This window comes from Balaenoptera ricei, chromosome 21 (genome assembly GCF_028023285.1).
Source record: "Balaenoptera ricei isolate mBalRic1 chromosome 21, mBalRic1.hap2, whole genome shotgun sequence".
Classification (NCBI taxonomy): domain Eukaryota; kingdom Metazoa; phylum Chordata; class Mammalia; order Artiodactyla; family Balaenopteridae; genus Balaenoptera; species Balaenoptera ricei.
The window spans coordinates 31,437,115-31,459,523 of NC_082659.1; the positions used below are offsets into that span (position 1 = coordinate 31,437,115).

Here is a 22,409-nt window from a genome sequence, read left to right on the forward strand (position 1 = left end):
TCCCTCAGATCCTTTTTTGAACTTCCTGGAGTCTTCACCACACATGCTTAGTGCAGTGGTAATCTAGGATTTAGGGTGAAGTTTATATGCACATTTTAGTGCTCAGACTCTTAATTTTCAGTCACCTAATTGACATTATTCCCATCTTCTAATTCTGTCCTCTGATTTTTCAAGCTAAAAAAATTGAATGTGCTATTGTAAATTGAAAAAAACCCCACAATCCAAAATATCTCATGATGCAGTTCCCATTCTTAAGGCTCAATTATCATACAATTCTTCCCTTTCTGGTTACATTTCGGTGCCGTGTGTGTGTGTGTGTGTGTGTGTGTGTGTGTTGTTGACCTTAAAAAATAATAATTAGTTATTTTACCAGCAAAATAAGTTAATTTGAGAATAGCAGAGAATTGAAATTTTGGACTAGCAAACTACAGTGAACCTTAGACAAGTCCAGAGAACAGAGAAGAGGGGTTTGTATTCATAGAGAATGGGAGGAAATTAGAGATGGCTGTCGTGGCTCTTTATCAGCTGCAAGTGATGTGCCCATCACACCTTTTGCTGTTGCTGAGTCAGAACGAAATTTGTTTTCCGGCTGGGGTATGTAAACTGTAGTGAGTGATATGTGCACGAAAGCTCCCCAGTTTCACTTTATATGAGGTTTCCTTTGTTCACTCTCACATTTCCCCATTTTGATCAAGATCTTTCCTTGAAAGCAGTGCTGATCAAGAGTCAGGTTTTTGTATTTAGTCGTTTTGTCAACTAAAGTAATTTTATTCCTTGGTGCCAGGAAGGACCTTTCCTGGTCGCCATGTCCCATGTCAGAGGGAAAGTCCACAGATTGGAAACCGTTGAGGCTACGTTTGAGTAACAAGGAAAGGTAGAAGGGGAGAACTCTCAAGCATTCTCCATCGGAGGTCTATATCTTATCAAGGTCATAAGTGCTGGAGATTATTTTGAAGTGCTGAGCTAGCATCATTCTATTGGGCATGTCATTTCTACAAAAGTTTGACAGTAAACAGGTATAGAGCATAAAAATGATTATACAGAATAAGATGAGGAGCAGACATTTTGCATAGAACCATTCCAGCCTAAAGAGAAGAGGTTTTTTTCAGGAATGCACTGTGAAAAGAAAGTTCTATTTGGATTGGCCAAAAAGTTCAGTAGGGTTTTTTCTGTACCATCTTACTAAAGCATGGTTATTCTTAACAGAAGTAATTAGGGTTTGCAATATCGCAGTGTTTTCCAATTGCCAGCTGTGGTTTGGAAGAAGCAGGAGCCAAGTGCATTGAGTGCCCTGTGATCATCTCAAAGTGTGAGGGCTTATTGGTTCCGAAGGGGCTAGACCTGGGGTTTCCCCTAGTAGGGATAATCTTTTCTAGTGGGAATTTTAGCCACAGAAGTAGCAGTAACCTTTCTACAAGGGAAGGATTCAGTCCAGTGAGAAAACATACAGACCATTACCAAGACGTTTATATCCATAAGATGGCGGAAGCTGAATGAAATCTATTTGCTAATCCTCAAATGGTACAACACAGTGAGCAATTTAAAGTGTGGAAGCTGAATGAAATCTATTTGCTAATCCTCAAATGGTACAACACATTGAGCAATTTAAAGTGTGGAAGCTGAATGAAATCTATTTGCTAATCCTCAAATGGTACAACACATTGAGCAATTTAAAGTGTCCAGGGGAAATGCAGACAGGTTTTCCTGAATCGTATTTCAGATAGGAGGGGCAAAGTACGCACTCTTTGTGTTAATGTTTCCATCAGTATTGGTTCATAAAGTGGACCAATGATTCAATGCATGTCCAGTAGTCAGTAATGGAAAGTTTAGAGCCTCTGGCACACTGGATTAATTTTTGGCTCAAACCAGAGTTTTCTCTTTTTATCGGGCTAACAGTTATTAGATTTCCAATATTATTTTTCTTTTTCTGAGGTGAATTTTTGGGCATCTTTAACCACGTTTTCTAGGTTATCATTTTGGGGAACATCCCTTTGGACCATGACAGGGATTTAGTCGTTGGCTCTTTTGAGAGCAGCATTTTTTGTGGAAATATCAGCAAGGTGATTTCCTTTAACCTCCAGGAAATCAAGTTTGAAATGCCCAAGGACTTTTATAATGAACAAAGCAGCTGGAAAGAATATGGCATCTAATAATTCCTGCACATAGAGCCATTTTAAATTGTCCCCATTTATTGGAAGTGAGAAAGCCTTGCTGTTTTCATAGCATTTCAAAGTCATGAGTTACTCCAAAGGCGTACTTAGTGTCAATATAGATATTTGTTTGCGGTTTTACCCTTGGCTGAAATGCAGGCCCAAGCAAGAGCATGCAATTCAGCCTGTTGGGCTGAGGTCGCTAAGGGCAAAAGTGCTGCCTTAATGATTTCAAAAGGAGATCCAATAGCATACCCAGCATAATACTTACCATTTTCAGCTTTCAAATAAAAAGCAATGGTAAACCATGAAATATCAGTGTTATCCAAAGGAATTTCCTGTAAGTTATCACAGAGAGTAAGGAAGTAATCTGTCAGATTCAAACAATCATGAGTATTGTATGTAGAGGAGGGGAAAAGTGTGGCAGGATTGATTATTACAGTGAGAAAAAGTTATATGAGAAAAAGTTATATGGTTAGCAAGATGATTTTATAGGAGGTGAGATGACTGGCCAGAAGATGTTGAGCATGCTGAGAATTCAGGACTTCTAATATGAGGTACAAAGATGGTAAAGAGAATCCCATGACTATCTCTTGGTGGCCTTGACTAAAAGGACACTGGCAGTAATGAGGCAAAAGATTTATCCTCATGTTACAGGGTCTAGCTGTTGGCTCTAATACCCTATGGGTCAATGGTTTTCCCAGTGTTTTGGTGTCAGTATCCCAAGGACATTTCCTTCCTTTCAAAGTAAAAACAGGAGAAAGAAAAATTGATAATTGGGGTGTCCAAGGGCAGGGAGATTTATCAGGCTTTCTTTTAGGACTTTAAAGGCTAAGTCGCCCTGATCATACCAAATAATAGGGTCAGGTTTGTTATTTTTAGTAAAACATATAGAGGTTGGGCCATAAGAGAGAAGTTTGGAATCCTAATTTCAACATTAGCTAGGTAGCATAAGAAAACCTCATAACTGGCACTTAGTTTGGGATATTGGGAAGTTCAGGATGCCATGAAGCTCCCATTTGGATCTAAATGTAGCCCTTGTTCTGAGATCAGGTGCCCCAAATATCATATCTGAGTTTGAGCAAACTCAATTTTTCCTTGGAGACTCTGTGTCCCTTTAAAGCAAAAAGTTTTAACAGGTGGATACTGTCTTCTTGTAAAGAGGCCTGAGAAAGCAAGTAGAGAAGAAAGTCATCTACATATTGTAATAAAGTAGAGCCTCCAGATAACTGTATATCGTCTAAATCTGCTTTTAATGTTTGGGAATAGGAGGGACTTTTGGTAAAACCCTGGGGCATTACTGTCCAGGTGTATTGCCTTCCTTCCCAAGCAAAGGCCAAAAGATATTGGCTGGCCTTATCCACAGAGATGCTAAGGAAGACACTATATAACTCAATCACAGTGAAAATTTTACTAAAATAGGGATGGAAGCTAACAAAGTATGGGAAATGGAGACAACAGGATGACAGGAATAATAATGTTTATGGCTCAGAGTTCCTGCACAAATCTTTATCCATGGTCATTGTGTTTCCTCACAGACAAAATCTAGGAGTATTGCAGAGACTAGTGCAGGTGATAATTGGACCCTGAGCCTTATAATCTTCTCTTTCTAACTAAAATATATGTAGTTCTAGGTTCTCTGCTACAACATATTATCCATGTGTCTTGCAAAATAAAACTACCATTTTTAATGCTAGTTACTTGTATGTGAAGCGAAATTAGTAGTACTTTTCCTTCCTACCTCATATGACTTTTTAAAGAATTTAACTTTCACGTTAAACATTTGAAAACACTATTTCTTTTTTTCTTGAATTTTATTTTTTTTATACAGCAGGTTCTTATTGGTTATCTATTTTATACATATTAGTGTATATATGTCAATCCCAATCTCCCGATTCATCTCACCACCACCACCCCCAAAAACACTATTTCTTTATGCTTATAAAGTTTTGTTTAAAGTACAAGTATAAACATAGCATACTAATAATAGAGTGTATATAAACTCCTGTTGAGGCTTTTGTCTTCATTTTGCTTGATTTTATTTGATTTTTTAATTTACATAGACTATAATAATTGATTATACTTTAGGTACACAACTTGATTAATATTTCCATCATGCAGAAATGTTCCCTCCAATCTCTGCCCCATACAACCTGTGTTATCTCAATGATAATAGACAAATGTATCCTGTTCAAAAACCTCGTATAAATGGAATCCTACAATATGCTTTTTGTGTGTGTCACACTTAACATGCCCAGGATAATTTTTTGTGATTAAAATGAGCTGCTCTTATAATAGTATTTCATTTTTTATTACTGAATAATTCTGAATATCACTAAAATTATATATATATATATATATATATATATATATATATATATATATATACACACACACACAATTAACACATTTATTGATGATCAGTTATGTGGTGCATTGTTTTTTGGTTTTGGCTATCATGAATAAAGCTGCTCTAACCTTCAAGGTCAGGTCTTTATAGTAAATATATTTCCACTTATGTTGGAAAGATAGATACATAGGAATATAATTGCTGAGTCATATGATAAGTTCATGTTAACATTTAAAAAAATCTACCAAACTGGTTTCCAAAGTGACTGTGCAATTTTACATGCACACTAGTAGAGTCTAAAAATTCTATTTTCTCCATAATTTGCTACTACTTGGTAATGTCAGTCTTTTTTATTTTAGCCATTCTATTTGTAACTTATTTTTGTTTCAATTTGCATTTGTCTAATTGATAATTATTTAGAGCATTTTCCAAGCCTTTTTGTTAATGTGGTATCTTCTTGTATGATGAATCTGTTCATTTATTTTCCATTTTGTTTGGAATGGTTTAACCTTCCTACAATTGAATTTTACTTGTGTATATTTTTATTCTGAACTAATTGTAGATTCATGGGAAGTTTCATAAATATCCCAGAGAACCCCTGTATACTCCAGTTGTTTTCCCCAAATGGTAACACCTCAAATGACTTATATATTTTACCTATAGTAAAATATCAAAACCAGGAAATTGGCACTGGTAAATTCACAGATCTCATGGATTCATTTATGGGGTGTGTGTGTGTGTGTGTGTGTGTGTGTTGAATTGCCATCTTGACAATATTGAGTTGGCAACTGATAAATATAGAATGTCTTGATTTATTTCAGTCTTCTCTAATTTTTCTCAGCAAGGTTTTAGTTTTCAGTGTTCAAGTGTTGCGTTTATTTTGTTAAGTATATTCCTAAACATTTTAGTTTTGAAACTATTGTGAACAGAGTGGTTCTCTAAATTTCATTTTCTCATTGTTCATTGCTGGTATCTAATAATAATAATAACAATACAAATCATATCTTATATTGATCTTTTATATTGTGTGAGCTTCATAATCTCTCTCTCTCTCTCTCTCTCTTTTTGTTTGTGAGTTTCATAGTATTTCCATGTCCAGGATCATGTAATCTGCAAATGAAGTCTGAAGTATTTATTCTTTTCTAATTGGTATAATTTGTTTTTCTTGCCTGATTACACTGTATACATATCTATTTAAAATGTTGAAATATAAGTGGAGAAAGAAAAGATTTGCTCATTCCAATTTTAGAAGACAAGTTTAGCCTTTAACCATTAAGTTTATTGTTAGCTGTAGGTTTTTTGTTGATGCCCTTTATCTGATTGGGAAAGTTCCACTGTATTTCTACTGCGCTGAGAGTTTTTAATCTTGAATGGGGTTGTGTTTATTCAATGCTTTTCATACATCAATTAACATGAATCTATCTATGTTTTTGTCCATTATTCTATTGATATAGTGTATTATATTTATCGATTTTCAGATGTTAAAATCATGCGCCATGTTTTTATTATTCACTCTGACAATGTCTGGCTTTTAATTGGTTGTTTAGACCATTCCCATTAAAAGTGATTACTGAGGTACTTGAACTCATCTACTATCTTAAAGTAACAGTATATAACACAGTAATTGTTTACTTTCAAATACTGTAATTATATACTCCTTCATGTGTAGTGAAGGTGTACTATAATAGAGTTTCCCAATTCCTCCATCCAGTCCCTTGTGACATTTCTTGTTATTTATTCTACTTATACATATGCAATAAATATCCAATACTCTTTGTATTATTGCTTTGAGTAGTTATCTTTTAGTTCAGTTAAGAATAAGAAAAATAAACACATTTTGCTTTCAATTTTTTCATTTTCTGATGCTCTCCCTTTTTTTATGTAGATCAAAGTTTCGGACCCAAATAATTTATCTTCTGCCTGAAGAACTTTTTTTCTTTTTTTTGGCATTTCTTGAGAATTCCATCACTTTTTGTTTGTCTGAGAAAGTCTTCATTTTTGAAAGATAATTTTACTGGACAGAGAATTCTTCTTTTCCTTTTTGTAAGAAAGATATTTTTTTCTTTTTGTAGAAAAGATTTTTCTTTTCTTACAACACTCAGAACTTCCCTCCACACTCTTCTTAATTGCATGATTTTTAAATGAAAAGTCTGCTGTAATTCTTATCTTTGTTCCTCTGTAAGTAAGGTGTGTCCCAACCTAGTTGCTTTCAAGATTTTCTTATTGATTTTGGTTTTCTTCAGTTTGGATGTGATATATTTGTAGGTGGTTTTTATTTTGGTATTTATCCTGCTTGGCGTTTTCTGAGTTTCTTGCATTTGTGTTTTCATTTCTGTCAGTAATTTTGGAAAGATCTTGGTAATTATTTTTTCAAATATTTTTTCTACCCTATTCTCTTTCTTCTCCTTCTGTTACTCTTATTATGAGTATGTTACACTTTTTAAAAATTGCCCCATAGTTCTTGGATCTTTCTATTTTTTCTTCATTATTTTGTATCATTGTGCTTCAGTGTGGGAAGTTTCTATTGATCTATCATTGAGCTAAGTTTTTCCTCTGCTGCTTTGAGTTTTATTGATGAATCCTTGGAAGCCATTCTTTATTTTTGTTGGGTTTTTTGTTTTGTTTTGTTTTGCTTTTATTTCCTTTTTATTCTTATAGTTTATTCTTACAGTTTTCATATCACTGTTGATATTTTCTTTCTGGTCTTTCATGTTGTCAACTTTTGCCTTTATAACCTTTAAAATATTAACCACAGTTATTTTAAATTTCATGTCTAATAATCCCAAGGTCTGTTTTATATTTGATTTGATTCTGATGATTATTTTATCTCTTTAGACTGTTTTTTCTTGCCTGTTCACATAACTTGTACTTTTTTGTGTTGACACCTGGGCATATTATATAGGGTAATAGACACTGAAGTGAATAAGTCTCTAATGTGAGAATTAATGTTAATATTTTTAGGAGATAGATTGTGTCTAATGTTTGCTGTAGCTATAGGCACCAGAATCTTCAAATTTCACTAGTGAGGTAGATTCTTCCTCCCCTCTTAGGTTTGGAGCTTCCCTTCATTCCATCCCTCAGAGGGAACCTGTGTCATGTAGCTCCCTCCATTGTAATCTACTTTTATTGCTGCTGGAGACTTGTCAGTATGGTTGTAGGATGTGGGGAGGGGCCCTTCTCTAGTTTTCAGGTAAGCCTTTCTTTTAATGAGCCTGTGTCTTAGGGGTGTGGCTTTCAGAAGTGTTTTTGTTCCTCCTCCAGGTGTAGAGTGTCCCATCCCATGCCCGCATCCTTTAGTCCCTGCTCTACAGCTCCAGCATTCCCAACCTATATTCTTAAACCCCTTCTGTTATTGATCATGCCTATACTTATTCTTTTATGTGAGACAGGACGAGTGGAGTTGGCAAGAGTGGGATGGAAGTCATTCTACCTGGAGATTGTCTTTGTTAGGGAGATGGGTCTGGGAATTTCATAATGGTCACTTTTTTCCTTCCCCTGCAAGTGTGTATGGAGAACTTTCTCAGATCCTCCCCAAGAGAACCTGATAGCGTTCCTGGAGAAAAGGCTGGTGAAAATATGACTATACTCCCTAGGAGCTTCTCATTCTCATGTTAGTCCACACTCAGTTGCCAGCAATTTGCCATAGTCAGTATTATTATTGGCTTATGTCATTCAGTGGCTTCTTTTCCAGGTAAGCAAATAGCAAGTGTTGTACTTGTTGTTTCTGCATATACTTAGCTCTCCAGATCCATGTAAGTGGTTTTCTCTGCAACCTCAGTTCTCTGATGGGTCCAAGAAAAGTCACTGATTTCAGTTTACTCAGCATTTTCTTGTAATGACAGGAAAAATGACTTCTAAACTTTATGTAGGAGCTCATAAATAATTTTTAATGGCCTTAATAATATTTAAAACAATTAAAAAGTAATCAATCTATTTTAATGGGATAATTTATTTACTTTGTGATAAATTTATAGAAATGCCAAAATCACTAGAATCCAGAATCACTTTAAATTTTCCTTTGTGCCCATTTGGAATCGATCCTTACTCCTGATCCCGGTCCCAAGCAACCAGTGACCTACTTTCTGTTTCCATAGATTTGCCTTTTCTGGAATTTTTATATAAGAGAAATCACACTATATGTAATTTTTGTCTGGTTTCTTTTACTTCTTTTTTGAGATTCAACCATTTTGTAGCCTATATCAGTAGTTTGTAGCTTCTTATTACTGGGTAATATTATATGGTGTGGATATAAACATTTTTAAATTATGTACCAGTTAATGGGCATTTAGAATGTTTCTAGTTTAAGGCCATTAAGAACAATGCTGCTGTGGACGTAAGCTATTATATAGAGAATGGATAAACAACAAGGTAGAGCTCTGTAGAGCACAGAGAACTATATTCAATATCCTATGATAAAGCATAATAGAAAAGAATATTGAATATATGTATGTATAACTGAACCACTTTGCTGTACAGCAGTAATTAACACAACATTGTAAATCAACTATACTTCAATTAAAAAAATCAAGAACAATGCTGCTGTGAACATTCTTGTGCAGTATTTTGTTTGTTTGCTTTGTAAAGCCATGTATTTGTTTCTCTTGGGATATAACAAGTGTGAAGGTGCAAGTCTTTATGTAGACACATATTTTAAAATTTCACTTGGATGCACACTTAGAAGTAGAATTGCTCGGTCACATGGCAAGTATATGATGTTCAACATTTTAAGAAGCTTCCCAAATATTTTCCAGAGTTACTGTACCATTTTACATTTCCAGCAAATATGTATCAGAGTTCTAGCTTCTCTACATCCTTCTCTACATCACCAACATTTGATATTGTCACGACTTTTTGTTTCCTTGTTTATTTGTGTGTCATTCTAAAAAGGTATCTTACTCTGGCTCTAATTTGCATTTACCTACTGATCTATGAAATTACCACCCTTTCATGTGATTATAAGGCATTTGTATATCTTCTTTGGTAAAATGTCTTGGTAGATCTGTAGCCCATGTTTAAATTGGGTTTTGTTGTCATTATTGAATTGTGAAAATTCTTTACATATCAGAATAGAATCTTTATCAGATATATGAATTATAAATATTTTATCTAGGTCTATCTTTTCTTAATGACAACTTTTTGAAGATCAAAAGATTTTAATTTTGATGCCCAACTTATCCCTTCATTTTTTTAACAGATCTTGCTTTTGGTACAATACCTAAGAAATCTTTGCCTCATTGCATAAAAGTGATAAAAGCAGAAATGTTTGTTTAGTTCCTGATTGTAGGGTGATAGCATTCAATCTTTCTACTTTATCCATGATACTATACTAGTAGGTTACACATACAGTTTTATCAGTTTGAGGAAGTTTCTGTCTGTTCCTAGCTGGATGTGACAGTTCATCATGGTTCAGTGCTGGATTTTATGAAATGTTTTCTCTGTGTCCTTTGAGAAGCTTCTGTGTTTTCCCCCTTTATTTTATTTTATTTTATTATTATTATTTTTTAACACCTTTATTGGAGTATAATTGCTTTACCATGGTGTGTTAGTTTCCCGCTTTATAACAAATAGAGACTTGTCAAGTCTCCCTGCACATACATGGAGTCTCGCAGCCAGCTAGGGATGTGATGTAAGGAGAGCTGACAGCCAGCCTTTATGGAATCACCCTCTCCAGGATCATGGCTCCAATTTCTAGCTACTCCGTCCCTAACCTCAACTGTGACCTCAGTCTTGGGCTAACAGTGCTGCTGGTTTTACATTCGTTCCCTACTACATTTGCTTTTACTCAAAATGCTGCTGGGTGAGACTATTTTGCTCTCTGCACCAAATCAAGGATGATCCCTCTGGCACTGAATTTATTGGTTTTAATGGCCAGCCTTGCCCTGGTAAAACGAAAGCTGAGAGAGTGTATGGAAACAGACCCAGGCAAGAAGACCACAGCCTTTCACTATTATTACTGATTTTATGGCAACTTTACATAAATGCTTCTCGATTTGTTGTTTGCTTTTGATCAGTTTTCATAGCCCTGAAATGTTTTTTGTGACAAATTTGCACAGTTTTATACTTATTTGGGGGGAGATAATTTACCTATACCTTCTCTCTCTCCTAGCCCCCTTGTTAAGATTTAACTACACAATTTATTTTGTGCCTGATTTATCACAAATCCTAGAACTGACCCATGATAAACACTCTCATCTAACTAGGAGTAGAAAGGAACTTCCTCAATCTGATAAAGCTATATGTGTTTTGTACTTCTACAAGTTACATCTAAGATAAATTTCCTTCAATGGGAAGAACTCAGTTTACATTTTCTTTAGTCTGGGATGTCTGTTGATAAATTTTATTAATTATTGTCTGAAAATGCCATATTTCCTTTTGAAAGATATTTTCTCTACGTACAAAATGGAAAGATACTAGATATTTTGTCTTACCTTTGAGTCTGTCATTCAATAATCTGATCTCCATTATTTCTCTTGGAAAGTCAGTCTTAAGTTGTATTATTGTTCTTTTGTTGTTAATGCTTTTTTATTTTCTGGTTACTTTCATGATTTTGTCTGTGGTTTAGGCACTATCATTGTGATGCATCTTAGTGGTTCAGCGTTAATATTTATTGCATGTACTGCTTCTTGAGTGTATGCCTCAGTGTCTTGTCAGTTTGGGACCCATGATGTGGTGAGTACGTATTATGTTTGAAAAACAGAAAAGGAAATCCAATCATACCAGTAATTTTTTAAATTTTACTAATTTTTTAGAATAGAATAAGCTTGGAATCATGTTTAAGAATCAAAAAAGGAATAAAGAATTGTTACCAAAAAAGTGATAAGTCTAAATAGAAAGTAGTTCATAATTACTAAGACGTTGTTACTATTAACAATGCAGGAAAGGCCCTCATATTTTTTGGTGTTGCACAATTAGTTGCATGCATCTTTTAGCAGCCCTTAATGCTTTATTTAAATCTGTTTGCTTTAGAAATGATATTCTAATATTTCTCTGTATTGAAAACTAATGATTTTTATTTGTTGGTAAATTATAGGGACGTGCGATGTGGAAAATTACTGTGTACATATGATAAAGGAATTATAATTAATATTCCAAATGCCACTGTTTTGTATAGCAACATAGATGGACACATCTGCGTTGGACTGGAATATGCATATGATGATAAAGACAGCGGAAACATGTGGGTAAAAGATGGAACTGTTTGTGGTCTAAATAAGGTATGTAGTCTTTTATGACCAACTAATTTCCTAATTTCAAATTTTAAATGTATATTTGGTATTTTTCTCATAATTTAAGTGCACATTTAATTTCAAAAAATAAGAAAGTAGAAAGTTTTGAAAATGAGAAAATTTTTAAAAGAAAAAATATAACCTGCATTCATGCATAGATATTATCACTATGAATATTTCATTGGCTATTTAGTACTTTTTTCATGGAAGTCATATATATTAACTGAACTGAGAATCATACAGTTCATTAACTGTTTTATTAATTATCTCATGTTACACAGGGAGTATTTTTAATGTCATGAATTATATTTTGATATAATTACTTAAAATAGCAGTTAAAGTAACATATGCCCATTTTAGTGATGAAAATAATAAAGGATTCAGAGAGTAAAGGAAAAATCAATCAAAGGCACATAAATCTGAGATATAACTACTCTCCATTTTCATGAACCTTCCATCAACTCTTTTTATTAATTGAAGTATAATTGATTTACAATATTGTGTTAGTTTCAGGTGTACAGCACAGTGATTCAGTATTTTTGCAGATTATATTCCATTATAGGTTATTACAAGATAATGGGTATAATTCCCTGTGCGATACAGTATATCTTTGTTGCCTATCTATTTTATATATACTACTTTGCATCTGTTAATCCTATAACCCTAATTTGTCCCTCCCCACTTTGATCTCCTCTTTGGCAACCATAGGTTTGTTTTCTATATCTGTTTCAGTTTTGCATATATATTCCTTTGCATTCTTTTTAAGTTTCCACATATAAGTGATATCATATAGTATTTGACTTTCTCTTTGACTTATTTCACTAAGCATAATTTTCTTTAAGCACACCCACATTACTGCAAATGACAGTATTTCATTCTTTTTTATGGCTGAGTAATATTCCATTATATAAATAAATTTATACATATATATATATTTAAAAATCACATTTTTAAATTCAGTAGTCTGTTGATAGGCACTTGAGTTGCTTCTGAGTCTTGGCTATTGTAAACAGTGCTGCTGTGAACATTGGGGAACATGTATCTTTTTGAATCAGTGTCTTTCTTTTTTCCAGATGTATACCCAGGAGTGGGATTGCTGGGTTGTATGGTAATTCTATTTTTACTTTTTTAAGGAACGTCCATAGTGTTTTCCATAGTGGCTGTACCAATCTGCATCGCTAGCAAAAGTGTACAAGGGCTCCCTTTTCTCCACATTCTCCCCAATATTTGTTATTTGTAGACTTTTTGATGAGAGTCATTCAAACAGGTGTGAGGTGATACCTCATTGTGTTTTTGATTTGCATCTCTCTAATAATTAGTGATGTTGAACATCTTTTCATGAGCCCGTGGGCCATCTTTTTATCTTCTATGGAAATATGTCTATTCAGTCTTCTGCCCGTTGTTTAACTGTTTTGTTTTTGTTTTGATATTGTGTTGAATGAGCTGTCTATATATTTTGGATATTAACATCTTGTTAGTTGCATAATTAGCAAGTATTTTCTCCGATTCCATAGGTTTCTTTTTGTTTTGTTGATAGTTTCCTTTGCTGTGCAAAAGCTTTTAAGTTTAATTAGCTCCCTTTTGTTTAGTTTTGATTTTACTTCTTTTGTCTTAGGAGACTGATCCACGAAAATACTGCTACAATTTATGTCAAAATGTATCCCACCTATGTTCTCTTCTAAGAGTCTTATGGTTACAGGCCTTACATTTAGGTCTTTAAACCATTTTGAATTTATTTTTGTAAATGCTGTGAGGGATTGTTCTAATCTTATTGTTTTACATGTGGCTGTCCAGTTTTCCCAGCACCACTTGTTGGTGATACTGTCTTATCTCCATTGCATATTCTTTCCTCCTTTTTCTCCTGTTTCTTTTTATAGCATGTGATTTTTTTGTTAAAAATTGGACTTTTGAAAAACAGCCGTTTCTCCCAGTGTTTGCAGTCTGGCTCTCTGCTAGCGTAGTCCTTTTCTAATTTCTTGGGTGTGCTCTGAGCCTTGGGAGTAGCCTGAGGAGAAAGCTTGTGGTCTCTGAGATCTTTGTGAATATGCATCTTTCCTGGGTCTTTTTGTGGCTTTTCTTATTCCCCACTTACATGTATGTTTTTTAATGTCTTATTTTTCCAAATAGTCTCATGCCAGGGTTGCCTTGGAGCCTTAGATGGTCTATTGTATGTTTCCACCCATTCTCTCTGCTCCAAATGTCTACAAGTCTTAGTTTCCCTGCAGTTTTCCTGAGCAGTGTGCATCTGAGATCTGAATTATGTGGAACAGAGACCAGTCTTCAGGCACTTCCCAGACAGGTTAGAATATTGAAAATAAGGTGTCCTCTACTCCGTTCAGTTCAAGGGAGGGAATTGGAAACTCAGCTGCTGTCTCCTCCAGACCAAGACTATGGCGTGCCCAAAAAGTAGTGGGACAAGGTTTGAGCAAAATACTACAAAACTTTCTAACATTTTGATTGTGGCTTTTTGTTTGTTTGTTTGGGCATTTGCAGTAGACCTTTGACTGCTTCCAGAGCTCCTATGGGTTGCTTTAGCCAGTTCTTCTCCCCCTCCACCCCCACCTCCTCCTCCCCCATTCCTCCCCCTCCTCCTCCTTCTTCATCTTCTTCTTCTAGGATCTCTAAAGGAGAACAAGACTTGGGGCTTCCTAGTGCACCATTTTGCTGATGTCACCCTCCAGATTATTTTTTCAGGATTTGGTAAAACCTGCTTTTAATTCTGTCACTGGTGTACGGTGCATATAATCACTTAAATACTACATCCTTAGCCATTGATGACCACGGGAGGAATGCTGGCTTCAGGTTTTGGTTACTTTTGTGGAATCACATTGTCTCACATTTTCTGTGCCTAAAAATAATTTTTATTTTATCTCAAGTGCGTAGTATTATTTGATATTACAAGTAAAAAGAAGTCTCAAAAAATAATATTTCTAAACTTTTGAGCTTTATGCTTAGCTTTCTTATTCCATTACTTGTACCACAACCAAGAAAGTTAAGACATACCAGAGACCTTGGTGTCATTGCCCCATCTCTCTTTTCATCCTTTATATACAATCTATCACTGAACTTAGGTGGATCAAACTATTTAACTCTGTCTCAAACACAACCACTGTTTTTCATCAACACCACTACCACTCAATTTCACTCTATGGTTGTCATTTTTCTGGACTACTGTAATGTTATTCTAGTTTGTCTTTCTATATTTTCTCTTGCCTTTTACATTCTCTTTTTCAAAACCTCCTTTTATCAGCTTTCCATCTTCCAATTAAATCTCTAAACACCACCAATTGCTTATAGGTTATAGACCAATTTTCTGATTAAGACTATAAGACACAGACAAACCCTCCATAATAACCTCTGTCACATCACGTATAGATTTTTTGTTGTGTGTGTGTTTCTATATCTTTTACTGCAATATGAGCAACATGAGTTTTGTTGTTGTTGTTGTTCACTGCTGTGTTCTCAGAGCCAGGTGCATCGTAAGACTCAAATATTTAGTTAATTAATGTTTGAATGGCTGTTCTTTGTGTAAGAACTGCACTGCCCTTAATATTTCTTAAAAGTTTCATAATAGATATGATGTAGGGTCATTTTCAATATTTATTCTTTTTCTACATGTACTTTGTCTTTCATTTCTATGCTTAAGTCATGTTCAACATCAGAGCTCAATAAAAAAGTTTCACTGGGGCTTCCCTGGTGGCGCAGTGGTTGAGAGTCCGCCTGCTAATGCAGGGGACACGGGTTCGAGCCCTGGTCTGGGAGGATCCCACATGCCGCAGAGCGACTGGGCCCGTGAGCCACAACTACTGAGCCTGCGCGTCTGGAGCCTGTGCTCCACAACAAGAGAGGCCGCGATACTGAGAGGCCCGCGCATCACGATGAAGAGTGGCCCCCACTTGCCACAACTAGAGAAAGCCCTCGCACAGAAGCGAAGACCCAACACAGCCAAAAATAAATAAATAAATTAATTAATTTAAAAAAAAATGTACTTAAAAAAAATTTAAAAAAAAAGTTTCACTGTCCTCATATATTAAATTCTGTGTTTTTATTATTTCATAAAACTATTTTATTATAGTATTTATTACACATTTACCTTTCCTGTTATTTATTTCATGTCTGTACTTCCTATCCCAGTATAAGCAGGGAAGATGCTTTTATTGTTTTATTTACTTTCAGATAATCAGTCTCATCTAGTGCTGAAAACACAGTAGCACTATGAATTAATCACTTATTGTTAGTATATTAATATTTATTATTAAATGAATACCTCTTATGTCAGTATAATAAGGAATCCTTTTAATTAGATGCCAAACACAGATGGTGGTACAGTTAACTTACTTTGGGATATCTCCTTTTTAGGTTTGCAAGAATAAGAAATGTGTAGATTCTTCAGTCTTGAATTATGACTGTACTCCAGAAAAATGCCACAATCAAGGTGTAAGTATCAGCACTATGAGACTAGAATAGAAATCACTGAGATTGATAGTTGGAAAGCAAACGCACAGCTAAACACACACACACACAGTCATATTCATAAACCACATAAGAAAATCAGTCTCATCTGACCTAGGTATTATTTCAAAATTTTAAGTGAACACAAATAATTTTAGCTACTTATTTTATAAGATGATATTTCTCCTGTTTCAGCTATGTAATAATAAAAGGCACTGTCACTGTAACCCTACATATTTACCTCCAAATTGCCAAGTTTCACTAGAGTCATGGGAAGGTGGAAGTATTGACAGTGGCAACTTTCCACCCTCAGTACCAGGCCTACCAGACCGTGTACCTGGTAAGTATTGATTGATACTTGATTGATATTGATTTCAATTGAAATTATAATTAAAATAACATTTTCATGTATTAAATTTAATAAAATAAGTATTTTGTCTACCAATTTATATTTAGATTATGTTTGGACATAAAACAATACACCATATATGGCTATTTAATTTACGTTTTCCTTCCAGAGACTAATGTGTTATAACATGTTAAATATATGTTATAAATAAGGTATGTCAGTAAAGGCCCAGGCATGAAAATAGAAATCACTTTAGCCTTTCATACAGAAGGAATTCAATACAAGGCATGGGGTAACACATAACGGCAGAGATAAAAGCCAATCAGAGAACAGTGAGGCAACCAGAGATTAGCAACACAGGAATCCAGTACCACTTCTTAGGGCTAAAGGCACAATAAATGGAGATGTTATTACTAGAACCAGAATCTAAGCCATCTCGCATGACATGTAACTGTGGTCAGGGCTATATACCAGGGTCTAGAACACAGGTAGAGGTACTCTCCAGCATGAGGTGAAGGTGTAGAGGATACAGGGACACAATTGCAGATGCTAGAGACGGAGAGGGTTAAATACCATGGCAATTTCTGTCTTCTTACCCTCCAAATTTTATCCAGTGAATCCCATTAGCCAAATCTAACTAGAAGACCAAAGGTTAAGGAGCTTAGGAGATATAATTTTCTACATTTTTTGGTTCAAAGTAGAGATGGATTTTAGAGCAAGCTGGCAGATCCAGTGTTGCTTAGGACCAGATTTCTTTCATATAAAAACCTATATTTACAGAAAATCAAAGCAAGCAGATTTTGAGCCAGACTTAGTTCTTAACATTTCCACATTCATTCCAGCATTTGAAATATAGTATTTAAGACCATACAGTAATAGATTAAGTAAAAAACATTATAACATACTTACATATCACCAAGCTATTTCTATGTTAGTGGGAACGGTCAGCTTATCTTCAAATTAACAGCAATTAACTGCTTCTATCCATGCACATGTATGCTGCTTCCCCAGTGAGAAGAGGACTGTTTCCTAGAATCCAGGTTGGTTTTAGTGATGTGATTGAGCAATAAAATATACAGAAGTGAGATTCGGAGACTTCCATGGTCTTCCTGCAGATTCTGATTGGGTTTTTTAGAATACTAATGCTTGGAACTCTCATTATTGGAACACTCATTCTGTTGAAAATTATCTGCTGTATATGAAATTTGACTACATTGAGACATAAAAATAAAAATACAACCATGCAACTAAGCCCTCCCCAAATTCATGACACACAAAATTAAAATTAAATGATTAAGTTACTAAATTTAGGGATACTTTCTTGCACAACCTCTCTCTCTCTCTCCACACACACACAGACACACACACACATACAGTTTGGTACCAGATGGTGTATTTATATTTATATAACAAGAATCTAAAACATGTGCCATTAGTTTTGGAATTGGATGGTGCATGGAAGGTAGAACAGGAAACTGTTGAAGACTACTGATGTATGTTGACATTGTCTTGAGAAGACTGTTGGCGAGCAATTCAAAGACAGCTTTAAAACATGTTATTAGAAGTTGGAGAAATTGAGGACATTTATTATGAAGCAGTGAATTGTGTGGCATCCTTGCTGCCTGTGGTAATGTGGAAAGTAGAATTCATGGTTCTGGTCAGCAAGATTTCCAGGTTGGGTGACTTAAGTTACCTATGATAAAATACAAGACGATAGTAATTATTAATGAAGGAACAGCTCAGTTTTCAAGTAAAATGTCTATTTTACTTGAAAAGAGCTAGAATTTATTTGGTTTGAAAATAAAATTAATTTTTATTCCTGAATTCTTCCAGCAAAACATTCTTAAAGTAAGAAATGGCTAACAGCTAAATTTGAGATACTGAGCAATAAAATTTGATCTCAGATAAAAATTGTCAAGCATATGTAAACCCCTCTGTTAAGACCTCAGAAAAACTTAAAGTGATGCCTCTTATTAGACACCTTCATCTCTCAATATACAAAAAGCCTTCTAAGTATTGTACTGGACTGCCTCTTAAAAACTCTCAAACAATAAGGTTACTATGAATCTTAAATAGGTTATTTTATAGCAGCCTCACCAGAGTCCAATATAGACAGATTTATGTCAAAAAGATTTGTGGGTGTGGTTTCATTTAATGGGGTGTATTTTTTATTTAATACACAAGAAATCCATACATTTTTAAAGAATTACATCAGTCAGACTGAAAATGGTCAAGATAATACATATGTTCTTCAAGTACTAATCAATTATGGGTAAAAGTAGACTGAAGCTACTCTAATGTAAAAAGGTTATAAGGGCTACTCCTTATGGAAAAGGAATTATAAATCATAGGGTATAACCAAGAAATCAGAAGCCCAAACTTCATGATTTGTGCATTTGTGATTTTTGAAAATCACCACCAACAAAAATAACAGCAACAAGAAGTAAAGATGTATATGGTTTCACAGGTTAATTCTGGCAAGTTTTTGCAAGGAAGAAACACCATTTTAAAAAGTAGTGGTGGAAGTGACTCCTGTCACCTCGCTGTATGAGGAAAACATATCCCTGATTCCAAATCCAGAAAGAAAGTTAACAAAGAAAAAATTACAGAACAATATACTTCATAAGCACAAATATAAGCATTCATTTGAAAGTCAATCAGTGCAATTCACCAAATTAAGAATTTTTTAAATGTATATCATTTTCTCTTTTGATGCATAAAAGTCATTTGACAAAATTCAACACCTATTTATGAATTTTTTAAAGGCAACAAACTACCAACAGAAGCAAACTTCATCAATATGATAAAAAGCATCAACAAAAAATATCTTAGCCAATATATCTTATGATAAAATACATTGTTTTTTCCAAAATTTGAGAGCAAGGCAATGAAGTCTGCTCTCACCATGTAATATTTTACCCTAAGTCCTAGTCAGTGCAATAAGTAAAGAACAAAAAATCAGGAGCATGAAGATTAGAAAGGATGAAATTAGACTGCAGACGATATGATTAATTACATCAAAAATCCTAAGGACTCTACAAAAATACTTCTAGAAGTAATAAAAACCTTTCGAAAGGTCAAAGAAAATGTTTAAAAGTGGATAGTATTGCTATATACTAGCAGCAGTAAATGAAAACCAACTTAAAATCAGTACCATCTACAATACTATCAAAATATAAAATATTAGGAATAAGTTTAACAAAAGATGTGCAAGACTGAAACTAAAACAAAAATGCAGATAGACGCTAAACATACAAGTAAATGGAGAAATATGCCATGCTCACCTATTGGAAAGTTTATTATTGCCAAGATGTCAATTCTCACCAAATTAAATCTATAGATAAAAATAACCAATCATAAAAGCATGCAACATTTTAGATATCAACAATTTGATTCTAAAATATACACAAAAGTGCTTAGAATAGCGAAAGAGCTCTGAAAAAGTACAACAAAGAAGGACAACTTAGTCTATTTGCCTTATATTAAATTTAGAATAATATAGATTTAGTATATAGTTACAGTAATCAAGAAAAGTACAAAGATAGTTCAAAGGGAAAGGAAAGTCAGTTCAAAACATTGTATTCTAACAACTGGCTATCCACATAAGGCCAAATGAATCTCAAAATTACAACTTACTTCACAATTCATATGGGATAGACGACAAATCTAAATGTAGAAGCTAAAACTTCTTGAAAGAAACACGGGAAATGTCTACATGACCTTGAGATAAGCAATTAATTTCTTAGATGAAACATGAAAATAAATACCAGTGCAATAAAAGAAAAGAATTTGGACTTCATTGAAATGCTCTTACATATGCAATATTTCTTACACACAAAAAAAATTGAGCATTGAGGGAAAATTCAGTTCTTCCTGGGATCACACTATAATCCTTTTCGTATTATGAGACAGATGTGAGAAGAGACTACATGGAATAGAAGGTTCTTAATAAACAAGCAAGGAATATAGGACTATTATGTAAAGTCTAACTTTGAGCACTTATGATGTCAACTTAACCACTTCATATTAAATATGTTAATTATAAAATTGTTAAATGTTTAAACATTTTATTCTAATAGTCATATTAAAATGCAGAAATGGTTTTGCTATATTCCTGGTAGTTGCTTTCAAATCACTGGTGTTTTCTCTCCTAGACAGGCGCTATATTGAGAATGTTTACTATTCCAAACCTATGAGATGGCCATTTTTCTTACTCATTCCTTTTTTCATTATTCTCTGTGTACTGATTGCTACACTGGTAAAAGTTTATTTCCAAAGAAAAAAATGGAGAACTGAGGACTATACAAGCGATGAGTATATTAATTTCATATTTAAGATTCATTACTTTTGTAATTAGTTGGCCTACATAGTAACTTATCAATAAATAACATTATGGTGATATAACTAGTAATAATTCCGATTATATATTTATCTTTATATGGAAATTTAATATGTAATATATTAATGATCAATATAATGAATAATAAATTTCTTTAATCTTAAAATAACTTGGACTGTGTTAAGGGTAAATTTAAGTAGAAATTATTTCTAGTGTTTATCTACCTCCTTTTACTATTTGATCTTAATTATTAAATATGTATTAAATATTATTACTTTACTTTTTAATATTTATATATTTCAAAGAATTTTGCATACACTATTTTATTAAAACATAGCATGGAAATTTAGGAGAGTAGTTAAGCTTTAAGGCACTTAAATAAATTGAGAGGCAGCCAGAGTTGGAAAAGATTAGAAATTAATATATAATAGTAAAACTGAAAAATCTAGATATAGCCATGGCTAATCTACAGACAAAAAATTTTTTTAATTAAATAACCTTATAAATATCTGAAAATATGCTTCAAGAATAAAATAAATATTAAAATTGGTTTATTTCCTTTCATGGAAATTGCTATAAAATAATTTCTGCCTTTGAGTTTTACATCTATGCCCTCCATCTTAATTAAAATGAAATGAATTTTATTCAAATATTTAAAGAATTTTATTGAAGTATTTAAAGTTGATAAGATAATACTAATTAAAAGAGAATACATTTCATAGAAATATTTTGAGAAGTTTATGTAAAATTGCTGAAGTAATATGTAACACATAAAATAGTCACATAATTCAGATAATATTTAAACATATTAAAGGAATTTTCTTGTATTAGATGACTTTATTGTGGAAAAACTGGGCAGAATATGAATGGTAAAAAAAAGTGTAAACCTAGCTAATAATGTTATGAATATAAATATGATCTGAGTTCATTTCCAGGTAAACTTATATTACTTTGCTTTTTCTCATATTAGTCTTTCTTACCAGTTAAGAGGTGCTCTCAGTGGTAAGATATTCTTAAGTAGTGACTACTCCCAGATCTCAGATAGGGATTCAAAACTATTTCAATACTGATAAATTGTACAGAGTTTTGTAGAACCATCTTTGAGGAAAATACAATTTTAAATGATTATTTTTATTTTTAAATATATAGGCAACTGGAAAGTGAGAGTGGGACCAAAGACTAGCCTGGAAAACAAAGAATCCATGGTATCACAGTAAGTATCAACTATTTTAGGATGAGAGGAAGAAACAGACAAACAGAAAATTCAACATATTAGATAGATAAACATAAATGTATATTAAATGAAGATAGTAATATGGCTGCATATAATAAAAATCAAATTGAGGCATATTTTTCAATATTGTAAGCTATATCATAGACATGGTAAATCTGTCACCTAAAATATGTCTTGGAGTGCTATCTTTTCTCTTTTTTTCTAATAATGCTTAATTCTTTAGCATTTGTGTGTTCAAAATGTTGGTTACAAATAAATTATTGATACATGATAGAACTCTACTTCAAAATAAGTGTACCCTCATGCCAT

General features: G+C 33.6%; 1 protein-coding gene across 1 annotated transcript in view; it reads left to right on the top strand.

Annotated features, from left to right (window-relative positions):
- ADAM2 (ADAM metallopeptidase domain 2) overlaps positions 1 to 22,049 on the top strand; it is a 99,968-nt gene extending 77,919 nt beyond the window's left edge. The window contains exons 16-20 of the mRNA XM_059909386.1: positions 11,531 to 11,714; positions 16,086 to 16,163; positions 16,374 to 16,518; positions 20,682 to 20,841; positions 22,016 to 22,049. Coding sequence (XP_059765369.1) covers positions 11,531 to 11,714; positions 16,086 to 16,163; positions 16,374 to 16,518; positions 20,682 to 20,841; positions 22,016 to 22,049 — 601 coding nt within the window. The remainder of the gene's footprint in view (positions 1 to 11,530; positions 11,715 to 16,085; positions 16,164 to 16,373; positions 16,519 to 20,681; positions 20,842 to 22,015) is intronic.
- The last annotated feature ends 360 nt before the right edge of the window (positions 22,050 to 22,409 follow it).